Genomic DNA, 19309 nt, shown 5'->3' on the forward strand with positions numbered 1-19309 from the left:
AACTATGGAAATGTATAATATAATTCATATAGCAATACGGTCTCACTGCACAGCAGGCCAGCAGTTAGCCGAGTCCGCAATTCATGTTGAGGCACAACGCAGTGACGTGCCTCAACTGGCTGCTGATCACCGCACCGTCTCTTCTCAGTATTTGAACGGCAAATGTGAAAATTCAGCGATTTTGAATAAAAATAATCTAAAACTGGTGAAGTTAAATGGAAAATAACTTTATAGTATAATCACTGGATACATATAACAATTTAATATATTTTTTTTCTTTTTACATTTTTTTTCTTTCCATGATGGCAGGTGAGGCCCCGCATCACCTGCCTCCAGTGACCGCACGTCACTGATGTATATATATCTATGTATGTGTGTATGTATATATGTTTATGCCTTTAAAAAGTATATAGATTAAAGATATACAATATTAATAAATCAATATGCGTTTAATAAATGTCAGTATGTTCTCAAAGAAGACATTTTAAATACGTGACATGGCACAAGCACATACCGTGGAGCAACCCGAGGAAGAGAAACCTATAAATAGCCAGATTTTGACACAAAAACTTTTTTGTGTGCACAATTTAATACAGAGTAAAAAATAATGTCGTTAGTCGACAATAATGAATAGTGGTAGATCACATTAAGTATCATTGCCTTGATGTCATTTAGTCAAAACATTCACAAGCATCATCGTTATTCATACTTTATATAGTGATGTTAGACAGTTGTTTTTTTAAGTATTTTAATTATAATGTTCAGCATTTACCTTGGAGACTTGACTTCTACAGTATCTCCATCCAGCTGCTTCTCCGTAAAACACACCATCAGCAGCTTTTTCTTGGATAAATGTCCGCCGTTAAGATAGTCTTTGGCGGCGTTAGATTCTTCCTGCTTTAGAATGGTGCAGACTAGAAAAAAAAATGTAATTACTGTGTAGCGATGGGTGGACCTTAATTGTGACTGCTAAAAGTCGTATAGTTTGTCATAACTATTAGGATGTCAGCTACACACAGTACGTCCTCCATTTCTGTTGGAGAGTTGTAATTAAATTAAAATACTTAACTTGTCAATTTAGTGATGATGTACTTAATTTTGTATTTAATTTATTTTGAATTTGTCAGTAAAGGTTCTTTCCGTTTGCAGATGGACATAGACAAATGAATTAATGTTTTGTTCCCATTCCTAATCTTAGAGTGTGGAACACATAGATGGTCTCTGCTCGCTTGCTTAGTTCATTGTGCTTTCGGTTCTGTGCTCTGCTGCTCCGCTGGCATCTCTTTGCTCTTCGCCACTTTTTCACACTGCGCCCGAGCCTGCTTCTCCCTCTCCAGTGCTTTCTCCATCTCTGTGTAATAGTCCAGGGCCTTCCGCACCGGGTCGATGATGTGTTGCTGCAGGGTTTCAAAAGAATTCACAAATGCCACGTCAAGCATATAAAAAGATAATGTCACAGGTTGTCTGAGACACAAAACAGTCACATGGTTTGGGCTGCTACTATATTTAGGATTCTAAGAACATTAGTCATATTGAGAAAAAAAACTATTTTTTGTGGTTGCGATCCTTACAAAAGCATATGTTTCTAGTAAAACTCACGAAGATACATTATTTCAGGCATTATTACACATATTGCATGTTTGGTTTAGGAGTTATGCTTGAAACAATTTTTCATTGCTTCAAACACATTTTCTCAGAATTCTAAGAACATTACTGTGATATTGAGTAAAAAACTAATTTTTGTTTGCAAACCTTTCAAAAACACATGTTTCTTGTTAAATTCACAAAGATACATTAATACAGGCTTTAACTTGTACTGTGTAAATATAAGTCTTTGATTTTGTCAGTTCACCCCCTTAAAAACAACATATGGACAGTCTAGAAATTGCATGTAAACTTTCTAGTAAACGAGAGAGACCCAATGTAAAAAAATTAAATAAAATCTATGTTTTCCATACGTCCATACCTGAAATACATTTGTACTGCCACAAATAGATTTTGCGTAACATGTAACTATTCAAAAACACCCAATGATGGGACTGCCTATGAATGTACTTACCTGTTGTACATTAGATGGCGTTGTAGTTCATCCTTTCAACACGCCGGCTATAAAACTTGTGTACACTCAAAACAATGTTTTCCACACAAATATGTGATCTATGAGAACACATTCTGACGTGAGCTAGCTGATGTCTTCATTGGTACACCAAAGCTTTTGTTGCTCAAAACCGATTCATTTTACATAGAAGAGACTTTTATTATACAGGTAAAAGCCAGTAAATTAGAATATTTTGAAAAACTTGATTTATTTCAGTAATTGCATTCAAAAGGTGTAACTTGTACATTTTATTTATTCATTGCACACAGACTGATGCATTCAAATGTTTATTTCATTTAATTTTGATGATTTGAAGTGGCAACAAATGAAAATCCAAAATTCCGTGTGTCACAAAATTAGAATATTACTTAAGGCTAATACAAAAAAGGGATTTTTAGAAATGTTGGCCAACTGAAAAGTATGAAAATGAAAAATATTCGCATGTACAATACTCAATACTTGGTTGGAGCTCCTTTTGCCTCAATTACTGCGTTAATGCGGCGTGGCATGGAGTCGATGAGTTTCTGGCACTGCTCAGGTGTTATGAGAGCCCAGGTTGCTCTGATAGTGGCCTTCAACTCTTCTGCGTTTTTGGGTCTGGCATTCTGCATCTTCCTTTTCACAATACCCCACAGATTTTCTATGGGGCTAAGGTCAGGGGTGTTGGCGGGCCAATTTAGAACAGAAATACCATGGTCCGTAAACCAGGCACGGGTAGATTTTGCGCTGTGTGCAGGCGCCAAGTCCTGTTGGAACTTGAAATCTCCATCTCCATAGAGCAGGTCAGCAGCAGGAAGCATGAAGTGCTCTAAAACTTGCTGGTAGACGGCTGCGTTGACCCTGGATCTCAGGAAACAGAGTGGACCGACACCAGCAGATGACATGGCACCCCAAACCATCACCCAACCATGCAAATTTTGCATTTCCTTTGGAAATCGAGGTCCCAGAGTCTGGAGGAAGACAGGAGAGGCACAGGATCCACGTTGCCTGAAGTCTAGTGTAAAGTTTCCACCATCAGTGATGGTTTGGGGTGCCATGTCATCTGCTGGTGTCGGTACACTCTGTTTCCTGAGATCCAGGGTCAACGCAGCCGTCTACCAGCAAGTTTTAGAGCACTTCATGCTTCCTGCTGCTGACCTGCTCTATGGAGATGGAGATTTCAAGTTCCAACAGGACTTGGCGCCTGCACACAGCGCAAAATCTACCCGTGCCTGGTTTACGGACCATGGTATTTCTGTTCTAAATTGGCCCGCCAACTCCCCTGACCTTAGCCCCATAGAAAATCTGTGGGGTATTGTGAAAAGGAAGATGCAGAATGCCAGACCCAAAAACGCAGAAGAGTTGAAGGCCACTATCAGAGCAACCTGGGCTCTCATAACACCTGAGCAGTGCCAGAAACTCATCGACTCCATGCCACGCCGCATTAACGCAGTAATTGAGGCAAAAGGAGCTCCAACCAAGTATTGAGTATTGTACATGCTCATATTTTTCATTTTCATACTTTTCAGTTGGCCAACATTTCTAAAAATCCCTTTTTTGTATTAGCCTTAAGTAATATTCTAATTTTGTGGCACACGGAATTTTGGATTTTCATTTGTTGCCACTTCAAATCATCAAAATTAAATGAAATAAACATTTGAATGCATCAGTCTGTGTGCAATGAATACATATAATGTACAAGTTACACCTTTTGAATGCAATTACTGAAATAAATCAAGTTTTTCAAAATATTCTAATTTACTGGCTTTTACCTGTATATGCTGGAAGTTTTCTTTTAGTGCCTGTCATTTAGATTAAAAAAAACAAAAAAACATTTGTATCTGTCAGTCAGCTGCAAGCAAAGCTGTAAATGGTCCATCACTGCTGGCTAAACTTTGCACAGCAGCTCCTCTTCAAGCTGCTTATTGAACAGACTGGAGTCTGATGTTTCTTCCAAGCGTCAAGTCATGCAGGTTATAACACAGACATTTACAAGAAAACATTCCTGTCACAAAGCATGATGTCACGGTACCTCTCGTACACACATTTTGAAGACTTTGGCCGCTTTCTCTGTTGTCCAAACTTTCCTTTTCATTCATGACATTAACCGTCACGCAATTATGGACTTGAAATGAACATTTATGGAAAACTGTGCTATTTTACTTGACTCTGATTGATGTAATTTTGATATTCAAATTCGATGTTGCATATTGTATGTGCTGGTCAACATATGAGTGACAAGTAATATGAGACTGGTCGGAGGAATTGTTTGAGGGCTTGAGGAGGACTCAAAGGAGTGAATAGGGCCTAATTATTTTGGTCATCCGTAGGTTTGTTTGGTTTTGGCAGAGCAATATTGGTATATCTTGGGTATCGACTGATGAAGGCGACAGAAGAAGTAGAACACTTGTAGCAAGTCCTTGGCATTTCTAGCAGAAATGAAACCCAGGTGGTGCCATCAACTCCTGGGGCTTGCAATAGGCTGGTTGTTTCTTGCTTGATGGAACGGGTGTGATCCTTGTTGGCATCCATGAAACAGCCATTTGCAAGAAGGAATGTCTGGACCTTCTACCATTAAGGCGGTTAAAGGTCTTTCAAGCCAGCCTTCTGGAGTGAGTGAAATCAATTCCTCGGACAGTCTTCTCCCATCTGTCTCTGTGTTTATTGTCTAGGCAGTCTGTCAGATGTGTTGCTTCGGTGGCTGCCTCCTCACCAGTTTCAGCATGCAGGAATTTGTTGTAGTCTGCATCGCACTCCTCTTCCCAAGTGGGTATGTAACAATGACGGAAACACCATCTAGGTTAGGAGTGGTTGGTGCGGGTACACTGTTTCTGCCTGAGTCCACAAGGTTGGTGAACTGTTCTCGGTTAGCCTTGCGTAAATTCCACCTCTTCACTGGCTTTGTAGGGACTAGTTCAATAGGGTTAACTGGGATTATCAACAAGGATTTATGTTATGATCTGGGAAAAGTGTCCAGGGTGATGCTGTGGGGTAATGGGCCATTCCGGTTGGAGAAAGCAAGGTCCAGGTTTGAGGTTGTGCTCCGCCTGCCAGAGTGGAAGCTGTCTGGTTGTTTTGAATCATACTTGCCAACCTTGAGACCTCCGATTTCGGGAGGTGGGGGGGCCGTGGTCGGGAGTGGGGCGGGGGCGTGGTTGGGGCGGGGGGCGTGGTTGTTGGCGTGGTTTAGAGGGGAGGAGTATATTTACAGTTAGAATTCACCAAGTGAAGTATTTCATATATATATATATAAGAAATACTTGACTTTCAGTGAATTCTAGCTATATATACATATATACATATATATATATATATATATATATATATAAATAAGAGAAATACTTGAATTTCAGTGTTCATTTATTTACACATATACACACACATAACACTCATCTACTCATTGTTGAGTTAAGGGTTGAATTATTCATCCTATTCTCTGTCACTATTTGTCTAACCATGCTGAACACCCTCTCTGATGATGCATTCTGCTTCATCTCCTTGTTGTGTGCGCATTTGTGCACTGCACTCTCTAAAAGCCCTAGATGTTATTGTCACATATGCATGTACAGTAGATGGCAGTATTGTCCTGTTTAAGAGTGTCACAACATTGCTGTTTACGGCAGACGAACTGCTTTACGGTAGACGAAAACGTGACTGCTGTTGTTGTGTGTTGTGCCGCGCTGGGAGGACGTCAATGAAACTGCCTAACAATAAACCCACATAAGAAACCAAGAACTCGCCCTTGATCATTCTACAGTTACAACGTGATTGGGCAGGCACGCTGTTTATATTGTGGGAAAGCGGACGTGAAAACAGGCTGTCGACACGTCACTCAGGTCCGCATGGAGCTGGAGGGGGCGTGGCCTCCAGCTCCGCCTGAATTTCGGGAGATTTTTGGGAGAAAATTTATCCCGGGAGGTTTTCGGGAGAGGCGCTGAATTTCGGGAGTCTCCCGGAAAATCCGGGAGGGTTGGCAAGTATGTTTTGAATCATAGAGGAGTTGCACGGCAGTTGCTGATGCCCATTCCTCGAGGGTGCCACCGCCTGGGTTAGATGAGGTATATCCCCAAGTAGTGCTGCGGCAGTTGAAGTCCCCGTCATAGATGCAGGGTGGGTCAAAAGCAGGGATTGAGTTTACCTGAAGCCGAGATGTAGGGGGCTTGGAGATGTTAATGACAGTTATACCTTCAACCTGTGTGGCTGCCCAATCCAGGCTTGAGTATGGAGGCGATGTGGCAATCGCTTTTCAGTTAGCCGTGTTTTTTTAATTTATGTGACAATCAATTGAATGTCACTCTCAGTATGTAAAGCCAAAGTGTATCCAGGGATCTTTAGGCGAGAACTGTCAGTTACATGGGTCTCTTGTAGGAGGAATGCGGTGATTTTGTGTGTCTGTGGTAGATGCTCAATGATGGAGGTATTGGCCTTGGTAAGGCCCTCCACCTTTAGCTGTAGCACAGTGATGCCTTCCCATATGGCATCTAATATTGCCTGCCCTGAAAAGGGTACGTGTTCCAGGTTGACAATATGCTGCAAGCTCCAATTATATGTTGTTGACAATGACGTTATAACCTGCTGTAGCTGCTGGTGCTACTGTCTCTAGTTGTTGTTGTCACCACGAGGAGGTCCACAACTTGAGTAAAAAATGGTAAAGTGGCGGCATGTAGAGAAAGTGACGCACGTGTGTACATTTCTCGATCTATAAAGCACATATTGCGTGAAAGAAGTCAGTCTGCCAACTTGTGTAGGTCTGAATATTTTTGTAGGTAGGTACATTCAGTTTTCCTGCATCGGAAAACTTTGTCAGAATTCCTTGGACAGTTTTATAGAGTGTGATCCAACTATCGTGGGATCACACTCCTCAGCCTTCCCGGTAAGGTCTATTCAGGTGTACTGGAGAGGAGGCTACGCCGAATAGTCGAACCTCGGATTCAGGAGGAACAGTGTGGTTTTCGTCCTGGTCGTGGAACTGTGGACCAGCTCTATACTCTCGGCAGGGTCCTTGAGGGTGCATGGGAGTTTGCCCAACCAGTCTACATGTGCTTTGTGGACTTGGAGAAGGCATTCGACCGTGTACCCCGGGAAGTCCTGTGGGGAGTGCTCAGAGAGTATGGGGTAACGGACTGTCTTATTGTGGCGGTTCGCTCCCTGTATAATCGGTGTCAGAGCTTGGTCCGCATTGCCGGCAGTAAGTCGGACACGTTTCCAGTGAGGGTTGGACTCCGCCAGGGCTGCCCTTTGTCACCGATTCTGTTCATAACCTTTATGGACAGAATTTCTAGGCGCAGTCAGGGCGTTGAGGGTATCTGGTTTGGTGGCTGCAGGATTAGGTCTCTGCTTTTTGCAGATGATGTGGTCCTGATGGCTTCATCTGGCCAAGATCTTCAGCTCTCACTGGATCGGTTCGCAGCCGAGTGTGAAGCGACTGGGATGAGAATCAGCACCTCCAAATCCGAGTCCATGGTTCTCGCCCGGAAAAGGGTGGAGTGCCATCTCCGGGTTGGGGAGGAGATCTTGCCCCAAGTGGAGGAGTTCAAGTACCTCGGAGTCTTGTTCACGAGTGAGGGAAGAGTGGATCGTGAGATCGACAGGCGGATCGGTGCGGCATCTTCAGTAATGCGGACGCTGTATCGATCCGTTGTGGTGAAGAAGGAGCTGAGCCAGAAAGCAAAGCTCTCGATTTACCGGTCGATCTACGTTCCCATCCTCACCTATGGTCATGAGCTTTGGGTCATGACCGAAAGGACAAGATCACGGGTACAAGCGGCCGAAATGAGTTTCCTCCGCCGGGTGGCGGGGCTCTCCCTTAGAGATAGGGTGAGAAGCTCTGCCATCCGGGGGGAGCTCAAAGTAAAGCCGCTGTTCCTCCATATCGAGAGGAGCCAGATGAGGTGGTTCGGGCATCTGGTCAGGATGCCACCCGAACGCCTCCCTCGGGAGGTGTTTCGGGCACGTCCGACCGGTAGGAGGCCACGGGGAAGACCCAGGACACGTTGGGAAGACTATGTCTCCCGGCTGGCCTGGGAACGCCTCGGGATCCACCGGGAGGAGCTGGACGAAGTGGCTGGGGAGAGGGAAGTCTGGGCTTCCATGCTTAGGCTGCTGCCCCCGCGACCCGACCTCGGATAAGCGGAAGAAGATGGATGGATGGATGGATGGAGTTTTATAGATGAGACACCATGGGTCTCATGTATTAAAAGTGCATACGCAAAAAAACCTGGCGTGCACACTCTTTCACGGCAAAGATGAGATGTACAGTATTAAGAGTGAACTGAATGTGGAAATGTGCGATGCCTCAAGCCAACCCTCATGGCTGGTGTACACACATTTGTATATGCTTTGGCTACATCTGCGACACACATATGTGATGCTAGGTAACCTTTTAAATAAAGAAATGTCCAAACAATTATTCCTCAGACTGACTGATGTACTGATCAAAAACATATGAACAATTACACCATCTCAACACTCACATACACCGCGATGGCCTCTGCGGTGCTACATGCCATCATACGCCGGGGTGGGGGCATCACGGCCTGAGTCAAAACAGACCAAACAAAGCCAACCAAGAGAGCCAATTTCATCCCAGGCTTCCCACCAGCTCCCAGCCAATGTCCGGTCTGCACGGACGAGAGAGACTCCTTTTTGAGATACAGAAGCGTCTGACACATGCTCTTTTCCATCCCGACGCTCAACGACAGCTCTACAGCCCCGTCTCCTTCTCCTCACCTCCAACGGTTTCTCCAAGCAGACTCTGGTGTGGCAGAGAGCCAACATCTGGTCTTTTGCACAAAAATGGCCATGGCCAAAAGACTCCCTCGAGGCAGATCCAGAAGTCCACAAAAAAGCATCAGAGCAGAAGTCAGAAAATGCCACCCGTAATACCAAAGGGGCCCAAACCAAAAGGCAAAAATCATATAAAATCAAGAGGGAAACATCAAGAACAGAAAGGAGAACGCACAGCAGCACGGAGCTCCTGCAACAAGCAGCCACTACAGCGGCACCAGCTTGGAAAAAAAAATGTCTGTTTGCAGTTTTCTTACCCCTCTCACGCACTATTCTATTCACTCCTTTTCCGCTTGCTATCTAACACCAGAGGACACCGTGCCAAAGGCTACATTTTTGCATGCAAGAACCACCTCCAACTCATTGTCGGCGAAATTCTTCTTTTTCTTCGTCTTCGTGGGGAATCTGAGGAACATGGCTAATTTAAATATGATTTGAGTTTTTAAATAGGGGTGTGGACAGAGAGTGGCTAGCCACTTCAACATGTGTGCTTATGTGCTTGGATTTGTATTGTACGGTATACCGGTATTAGTAAAGTACCGGTACCATGGTACTAATGGATCAAAAACGGTACTATACTCTCTTTGAAAAATACCGGTTCCCTTTAATTTTTAATTTTTTTCAAAGGGCATCACGGTGCGCCGTTGTCACGTCGTGACATTGCTGGTTTTACGAGCAGAGAAATGTTTGGCACTGCACAATCACGCAGTACTTACAAGCAGACACAGTGTGTCAACAGAAAAGGGAGAATGGACACATTTTGGCTTAAAAACTAAAGATAAAGGTGAAGCTATAACACCATACTTGCCAACCCTCCCGAATTTTCTGGGAGACTCCCGAATTTCAGTGCCTCTCCCGAAAACCTCCCAGGACAACCATTCTCCTGAATTTCTCCCGATTTCCAGCCGGACTTAAGGCACGCCCCCTCCAGGTCCGTGCGGACCTGAGTGAGGACAGCCTGTCGTCACGTCCGCTTTTCTTTCATATAAATAGCATGTCACGTTATAACATCTACGGCTTTTGGAGAGTGCACAACTGCACACACAACAAGAAGGAGACGAAGAAGAGACAATCATGGCGACGACGAATGACAGAGAATAGAACGAGGATGGACAATTCAACCCTAAACTCACTCCTTTCCTGCAAGTTAAATGTCACAGATGCTACCTGTAATAGAGTGATCTAAGTTGTTTGTTGCCATCTCCTGGTGAATGTTGGGTATAGTGGTCTGTGGTTACTTTTTGGTTGGCCAACGGTTTACGTTGTATTGCGCACCCTGACGGCAAGTGTGGGAGTCGGTTCTGAAGTATGAAGTAAAGAGACGTAACTTCATCACCTCGCCTGGTTATTGACTCCAACCCAGAATATTACACTGCCCATACATATGCGCCTTCAAAGACTGTGCTACTGGCTGCAAAAGCATTGCACTTTCAAATACAACAATGAGTAGAGGAGTGTGTGTGTATATGTGTAAATAAATGAACACTGAAATTCAAGTATTTATTTTATTTATATGTATATATCAGTGATGTACAGTCACTAGAGGCAGGTGAGGCGGGGCCTCACCTGCCATCATGGAAAGAAAAAAAATGTAAAAAGAAAAAAATATATATTAAATTGTTAAATGTATCCAGTGATTATACTATAAAGTTATTTTCCATTTAACTTCACCAGTTTTAGATTATTTGTATTCAAAATTGCTGAATTTTCACATTTGCCGTTCAAATACTGAGAAGAGACGGTGCGGTGAACAGCAGCCAGTCGAGGCACGTCACTCAGTGCCTCAACATGGACGGACTCGGCTAACTGCTGGTCTGCTGTGCAGTGAGACCGTATTGCTATATGAACTATATTATACATTTCCATAGTTTAGTTAGCTGAGGTATATAATGTACAGTGTATTTTGTCAACAACTGTATGTGTGTAATGTATTTCTTGCGCTGAGTGATCATAAAACGGCTGCAAAAGACGCACGGGCTGAGGCTCGCCTCCTGCACCCCCGCCGTATAATGCACGGCAACCCCTGACGGGAGTGTTATATCAACTATAGCCCACACTTAAACTTTCCACGTGCAAGATTGAATCTATTTAAAAAAGTTATTTCATAAGAAGCCAAAAAGTGCAAAAACAATAATGTTCGTGTTGGAGGAGTTGTGAATGACTGCAGGGCCACAACATTAGGTACACCTGCAGACTACCTAATTCACAACTCCTCCAACACGAACATTATTGTTTTTGCACTTTTTGGCTTCTTATGAAATAACTTTTTTAAACTTTTGTAACCTATTTTTATGGGCTTTCCTCTTTGTGATGTTAAGTTCCTGTTATGCGCTGTTATACAGTATATGCCTTGAGCTCTTTTTTTTTTTTTTTTTTTTTTTTTTTTGTGTCCTGTCCAGCTTCTCAGGCAAATCATATAGTTGATGTAGATGCCCATGTCGGCTGTTCAGATTTACTTTACAAAAGAGAAGTGTAGGATACTTCTCTTGTTGCCTTATTTGTATTTGACTTTATTATATATATTTATATTATCATTTAGTGCAGCCGGGCCGGAGCAGGAGGGGATAGAAAGAGAAAAAAAAAGAAGACAGAGGGGGAAATTGTGGGGACAAGAGGGGGATTAGACAGAGAGACAAAAACAACAACAGCAAACAACAACAACAACAACAATAGAGCAACATCAGCAAATATGACATGTACAAATATGATGGTAAAAGTAATAGCAAATAAGCAGTTAGCGAAAAATAAAAAATAATACAGAAATGACAATGAGCATTATTACACTACAAATGGATCAATACAAATACCAATAGAAATAGCGCTATTGATAATGAACAATACCAATAATTTACCTTTATTATCAACAATACAGTTGTTTAAATGCAACAATACCTATACGTAATGATAACTTGAGATACGAAAGAATGCAGAAAAATGGAGGGGGTGAAAGAGAAGCAACCTACATTAACCTTGTAGATTGTTATAGTCACAGTAGGTTAAGCTTTGTCAGTGTGCCATGTGTTACACCCAGTTTACCCTAGGGCAACAACGTTAATATATGTTTGATGAAACGTGATTATGTGCATGAGTGTAAGTATGCATATGTACTTGTATATGTACAGAATGTGTATATGTGTTTGAGCTCTTATTTTGAAGGCGCTAAGAGCGGAAGTGATGTCACATTGCGGAGGTTTTTGAAAGAAGGTAAATAAAGTGGTCCTCGTGTAAACTGGAGCCTCCGTGTTTGTTATTTTGTAGTTTCATACCGTATAGGCGACATTTATAAACCCTCGGTTACACTTTTTTAAATAGATTCAATCTTGCACGTGGAAAGTTGAAGTAAGGGCTTTAGTTGATATAACACTCCCATCAGGGGATTCATTAATCCAGCACAACAGCGGCGCATTTATAAGTAAAGGTAAGACCATAATAAAGTTTTTTTATTAAATGTGCTTTTTTGTGTGCTACAGTTTGTATGTGTAAAGTTAAAGTTAAGTTAAAGTACCAATGATTGTCACACACACACTAGGTGTAATGAAATTTGTCGTCTGCATTTGACTCATCCCCTTGTTCACCCCCTGGGAGGTGAGGGGAGCAGTGGGCAGCAGCGGCGCCGCGCCCGGGAATCATTTTTGGTGATTTAACCCCCAATTCCAACCCTTGATGCTGAGTGCCAAGCAGGGAAGAATGCTGGTATGAGCTTTTAAACATAACCCGTTAACTGCTGCCAATCAAATGGTGAATAAGATACTCTTTAGGGTTCATATGTTTGTAAATCTGACTGTGATGAAGTCAGTGCCTCACCAGCCATCAACCTCACCGCACGTCACTGGTATATATATATAATAAAATACATATATATATATATATATATATATATAGCTACAATTCACTGAAAGTCAAGTATTTATTTTATATATATATAAGAAATACTTGAATTTCAGTAAATTCTAGCTATAAATATACACCCCCCCCCCCCCCCCGCCCCCCCCAATCTCCCGAATTCGGAGGTCTCAAGGTTGGCAAGTATGTATAACACTGAAACGCCGCTCAACAAGAGGTGCTTTTAAACATGGCTGACGAGCTAGCGGCTAAAATCCATCCACAGTCGGCAGTGTTTTAGCTACTTCTAAATCACTAATCCTCGTCTCCATGGCGACAAATAAAGTAAGTTTCTTACAAGTATCATCCCTGCAGGACGAGTAATAGCTAAAAATGCTTCACTACACACTGTAGGAGGATACAATAGCTCACCGCCTACAGGCTAGCGCTCATCAATGTAAACAAATGCCATGGGTGGATCTACACCTGACATCCACTGTAATGATACCAAGTACAAGAGCGTATCTGGTCGATACTGCAATGATTAAATCAATATTTTTTATCGCCACAAAATCTTTTTTCCTTTTTAGAAAATGTATATTATGTTTATAAAGTCAGGAAATATGTCCCTGGACACATAAGGAATTTAATTATGACCATTGTATGATCCTGTAACTGCTCGGTATCGGATCAATACCCATATTTTGGTATCATCCAAAACTAATGTAAAGTATCAAACAACAGAAGAATAAGTGTTTATTACATTTTAACAAAAGTGTAGATAGAACATGTTAAAACAGAAAATAACCAGATATTAACAGTAAATGAACAAATAGATTAATAATACATTTTTTACAGCTTGTCCTTCACAATGTTGACGAAATAGAATGATAAATGACACAATATGTTACTGCAGACATCAACAGCAAAATTAGGAGCGTTTGTTTGCTTACTTAATACTAAAAGCCAAGTTGTCTAGTATGTTGACTATTTTATTTAAGGACAAAACTGTTCTTCGATTGCAATAAGAAACTTATGTTTATTGTACCATAAGATATTTTGTTAAAATAAAGCCAATAATGCCTTTTATTTAAAAAAGTATTGAAAAGCATTGGAAAGTACCGAAATACATTTTGATACCGGTACCAAAATATTGGTATTGGGACAACCATAGCTTGGATTAACACTTTAACACATCTGATATTTTTTGTGCGTCCAATGTTTTGAGCGTACACCATTTTTTCAGTAGGAATTCTGCACAAGTCTTAATACCGTATTTTCCGCACTATAAGGCGCACCGGATTATTAGCCGCACCTTCAATGAATTACATATTTCATAACTTTGTCCACCAATAAACCGCCCCGGATTATAAGCCGCGCCTACGCTGCGCTAAAGGGAATGTCAAAAAAACAGTTAGATAGTTCAGTCAAACTTTAATAATATATTGAAAACCAGCGTTCTAACAACTCTGTCCCAAAATGTACGCAAATGTGCAATCACAAACATAGTAAAATTCAAAATGTTGTAGAGCAATAGCAACATAATGTTGCTCGAACGTTAATGTCACAACACACAAAATAAACATAGCGCTCACCTTCTGAAGTTATTCTTCATTCGTAAATCCTTCGAATTCTTCGTCTTCGGTGTCCGAATTGAAAAGTTGCGCAAGCGTGGGATCCAAAATGGCCGGTTCCGTCTCGTCGAAGTCATCGGAGTCAGTGTCGCTGTTGTTGTCCAGTAGTTCTGTGAATCCTGCCTTCCGGAAAGCTCGGACCACAGTTGTGACCAAAATATCTGCCCAGGCATTTACGATCCACTGGCAAATGTTGGCGTATGTCGTCCGGCGCTGTCTGCCCGTCTTAGTGAAGGTGTGTTCGCCTTCGGAGCTGTGTGAAAAAAGCCACCCGGCCTCTTCGCGTAAACTTCCCTTAACCACTCGCTCATCTTTTCTTCATCCATCCATCCCTTCGAGTTAGCTTTTATGATGACGCCGGCTGGAAAGGTCTCTTTTGGCAAGGTCTTCCTTTTGAATATCACCATGGGTGGAAGTTAGCATGGCAAGCTAGAACCACAGTGAAGGATGACTTCTCATTCCCTGTGGTGCGAATATTCACCGTACGTGCTCCCGTTCCACAGTGCGGTTCACAGGAATATCAGTTGCTGTGAAATACGGTAGTAATCCGTGTGCGGATGGAGAGATTGCGTCTTTTTATGAACCGGATCCTTGTCGCTTAGTAGGAGCCATTTTGTGGTCTTTACAGATGTAAACAGGAAATGAAACGTACGGTGATATCCGCGCGTTTTTTCTTCTTCTTCCGGGGGCGGGTGGTTGCTTACAGTAGAAGAAGAAGCGCTTCCTGTTCTATGGGGGCGGGTGCTTTCCTTGGCGGTTGCTTGCGTAGAAGAAGAAGCGCTTCCTGTTCTACCGGGAAAAAAGATGGCGGCTGTTTACCGAAGTTGCGAGATCGAAACTTTATGAAAATGAATCGTAATAAAGCGCACCGGGTTATAAGGCGCACTGTCAGCTTTTGAAAAAATGTGTGGTTTTTAGGTGCGCCTTATAGTGCGGAAAATACGGTACATGAGGCCCCAGATCAGCCACAGCATAAGAAGACGTACCAGGAAAGATCAGTGTTGCCAAGTTTGTAACACTGTTGTTGAATTAAGCATGTATTTCGACCCCTCTAGATTCAGCTTTTCAAAAAGCGATTGGCAAATGTTTCTGGTCTTATCGGACACTTCGAAAGAGTCCAACATGAGAGCATCACTAACAATTTAGAGTCTCTCATGAACCCTAACATGCATGCTTTTAGACTGTGGCAGGAAAGAAGTGTAAACCAATTCAAGGATGCAGAGTGGGGCAGGGGTGATATACACACAGAGGTCCGGGCAGAGACTCATACCCAGAACCTACGACTGTAAGGCAGACATCTTGACCCCATGCTTCACTGTGTTAATAGAATAGTGATATGTTCCAATTACCTCCAGGCAGGGAAAAAGGTTTGCCAGCTCTATGAAAAGGGGCAACAGAACAAATCTGATGAAGCCAGTTTGTGATGAAGGTTTGGTTATCTTGTCCCGATCCATGAAGGGGGTGACTGGAAGACCCTCTAACTTCTCCACATCACTCTGACAATCACAGGGAAGGTCCATCAGAATCAGTTAAACTTGGATTTAATTACTCATAAGATATCAAGATTGGCATTTTACATTCAAGTCACATTAGGTTTTTTGTTCTTTTACTGGTCAACAAAACACATTTTCACAATATGCAGAAAGATTTAGTTACCTGGTTGTAGAATTCTTGCAACAGACAATCTAGCCAAGGCTCAGCGACCTCCATCGGCCGAGCTTCATTGGAGATGTCACTCACTTTGATCAGAATCATCATTAGCTGCATACACACACAAAACAACCCACTGACACAGTCAGGAATGGTGCATGTGACATTAGAAGCCATTCAGTACCAATTCCTGGTACCAGACCCCCAAGTATTGTGTAGTAGCTAGCATAGCTACTACACTTTTAAAGTTGAACAAATCATAATAATCTTACCACATCTCGATGGTCCTTGTTGGTGAAGTCAAAATGAGAAAGAATGGACTTGAACTTGTTAAGGATCTCATTGTGACTTGTCATGTCAGTGGCCAGAATGCATCTGTAGTTTTAAAACAGATTGCTGTGGTGAATTTGAGACAGGATAGATCAAAGGGAATTATAAAGAAGATTATCTCACTTGATGATGCCTTCTCGTATATGTTTGTACAGGTCCAAAGACACGTTTCTGAAAATGTTGCTCTCTGTCTAGACACAAGAACATCATCTTGTCACTATCAAAACTACTTCACTATGAAAACTCCCGTTCTTTTCTAAAATTGTTCAATGTGGAGCTTCACCTTCTCTAGTATCTCAAACGCTACGGCACAGTGGTGGTTCTCCAGTGGAGAGATGTCATTGTAGCGAAGTGCAAGTTCGGTCCGAGCATTGATCTACAACAGGGTTATGACACATAGGGTCCATTATCCACTGTTTGTGTTCAGCATTCATTGTTGCACTACATAATTTAAATACACACTCTGCCCTTCATTAATCATCCATTTCATTCCGCATATGTGAGCCCAGATCACAGAGCAGCAGTTTCACTGTCTCAGTAATGAAGCTTACTTTAGACTTCTAGATCTCCACTCACCTTATCTTTTTCCAGGCCTGCTGCAAGACATAATCCCTCCAGGCCCTTTTCCGTATGTGTTGTCATCCTTACATTTTTTGAGTTTAAAGTAAAAAACTTGCCAGCACTGCTGCGGCCATCATCCCATGGATTTTATGCGTAATAGGCCGGGTTTTTGTTGTGGTCTTGTATTTCTGGGGTGGTAGGTTGGGGTGCGCTGAGGTGTGGGATGCGCTGGGGTTGGGGGCGGGTGTGTTGTTTAGGGGCATTGAAATATAGGTGTCACAGGCATTTTTGTGTGGAAACCGTGCCTCCACTTAATTTTGCGAACGGTTCCCCAGTTAACTGAGCCAACTTTTTGGAGCCAGGTAAGAACCAAAAAAAACCTGGTTTTATCTTGGAACTCCTAGTGCGCCCTGACAATGAAAGACTAAAGCTCTGCTAGAAACTCGGTAACATACTCTGAATGAACTTTGAATCAGCCATGGTAACAAACAGGGGTAAGAGTGAACAGTGTCAGCAATTAGAGCTAGTGAATTCAATCCATTCATCCATCCATTTTCTGGGTCTGGGTAATGAGGGTATTAGTTGCACTAGGAAAGCGCAGACTTCTCGGTCTACCGTCACCTCCTCCAGTACCACTGGATGTAAAAAAACTTGGCCAGCTGCGAGACATACTGTAAACCTTCCAGTGTGTCTTCGGACTACACTGGGGTCTCCTTCTGGCTGAACATGCCTGGAACACCTCAAGGGAAGCATCAGAAGCTTCTCAGCTAATCTTGTAGACTTGCCGTTTCCAGTACTCAAATTCAGTGTGACACAATTTATTAGCGCTGAACAAATAACTCACTGATGATATAAGCACTAATACATTAGGGATTATTTTACCAATTAACGGTCTGCAGATACCTCTGCTGCCTTATCAGGCTGTCTATGGATTCACATTGCTCCTGTTAACAGCAGCCAAACTGACTACATACAAAACAGCCATCCATTCAGTTCATTCCCAGTCTGTGCCAGCTGCGAGACATAATCGTCTAGTGTGTCCAAAAGTCTACCGTGAGGCCTCTTCTCGACTAGGCTTGCCTGGAACTCCTCACCATGAAGGCGTCCATTAGTCATCCGGACGAGATACCTGAGTCACCTCAACTGGCTCCTCTAGATGTGAAAGAGCAGTGTCTCTACTCTGAGCTCTTCCCAGGTGACCAAGCGCCAAACCCTATGTAAGAGTTAGTCCAGTCAACCTGAAGAAAATTGATTTTGGACTCTTACAGTCATAATGTTGCTCTTTTAGTCACTACTCAAAGCTAGACACTGCACCCATTCTATTGTTCCCCCCCACATGTGAAAAAGATAGGTTGATTGGCAACACTAAATTGGCCCTAGTGTGTAAATGTGAGTGTGAATGTTGACTATCTGTGTTGGCCTTGCGATGAGGTGGAAACTTGTCCAGCATGTACCCCGCCTTTTGCCCGAATGCAGCTGGGATAGGCTCCAGCGCCCCCGTGATCCTGAGAGGGATAAGTGGTAGAAAATGGATGGATAGATGGATGTGAAAAAGACCTAGAGATACTTAAACACTTCCACCTCGGGCAAGACCTTACTCTCATCCCAAAGGGGGAAAGCAATTGTTTCTGGCTGAGATCCATGGCCTTAGATTTAGAGGAGCTAAGTCTTAGCTCTGAACCACACTAGTAAATGTCACAACTGAATTAAGACCATTAAAACCAGATCGCAAATAACAAATATGAGGTCCTATTACCCGTAAACTGGTCATATTATAAACAGAACCGGCGACTAAGGTCAACTTGGCCAAAATTCACAGTGAACAGGCTTAATTTACAGCTGGCAGTGCAAACTAGGCTCATGCTCTGGCGCCACCCTCAAAGATTAGGTCAAATGCCGTTTTTACAAGTATACAAAGACCATTTTTGGCAAACATTCATGCACCCCCCCCCCCAAGACCAGAACAAAAAACACATTGCGCCTCCTGTAGCCAAGGTACGGAGGGTTGTACCCTTCTCGCCAGTACTCTGTAATATACTTTCCCAGGAAAGGAGTGTGATCCCCCCCTTTGCTCACCCTTTTTGAAAAGGGGGACCACCACCCTGGTCTGCTTAGCCAAAGCTGCTGTTCTTGACTTCCCCGTAATGTTGAAAAGATGTGTCTACCAAGACAGAACCACAACATCCAGAGCCTCTAGGAATTTGAGGCAAAACTATGCCACTAAGGACTTCACAGAATGTATGTCAGTGGTCTTGAGAAGGGCCTCGAAGTATTCCTTCCTCCATTACTTCACCTTTTGAGCAGTCTGACGGTTTCTGAGAACCTCTTTGAAGCCTACTGAAAATCCTTCTTCATGTTCCTACCAAATTCCTTCTGCACCTAAGTTTTTGCCTTGACCACTGTCAAAGATACGCAACTCTTGGCCTGCCTGCTTGGATTGACAGCTGCG

General features: G+C 42.7%; 1 protein-coding gene across 3 annotated transcripts in view; it reads right to left on the reverse strand.

The window, feature by feature from the left end:
- Positions 1-520: 520 nt before the first annotated feature.
- The window catches only part of LOC133574245 (high affinity cGMP-specific 3',5'-cyclic phosphodiesterase 9A), a 51797-nt gene continuing 33008 nt past the window's right edge, over positions 521-19309 (reverse strand). For all 3 annotated transcript variants that reach the window (XM_061926345.1, XM_061926344.1, XM_072912010.1), the window contains 6 exons: positions 16583-16675; positions 16423-16490; positions 16242-16344; positions 15976-16080; positions 15669-15815; positions 521-1397 (listed from right to left, as the gene is read on the reverse strand). In XM_061926345.1, coding sequence (XP_061782329.1) covers positions 1239-1397; positions 15669-15815; positions 15976-16080; positions 16242-16344; positions 16423-16490; positions 16583-16675 — 675 coding nt within the window. In that variant the 3' untranslated portion in view covers positions 521-1238. The remainder of the gene's footprint in view (positions 1398-15668; positions 15816-15975; positions 16081-16241; positions 16345-16422; positions 16491-16582; positions 16676-19309) is intronic.

The sequence above is a fragment of the Nerophis lumbriciformis genome, linkage group LG31 (assembly GCF_033978685.3).
Source record: "Nerophis lumbriciformis linkage group LG31, RoL_Nlum_v2.1, whole genome shotgun sequence".
In the NCBI taxonomy this organism is placed as follows: Eukaryota; Metazoa; Chordata; class Actinopteri; order Syngnathiformes; family Syngnathidae; genus Nerophis; species Nerophis lumbriciformis.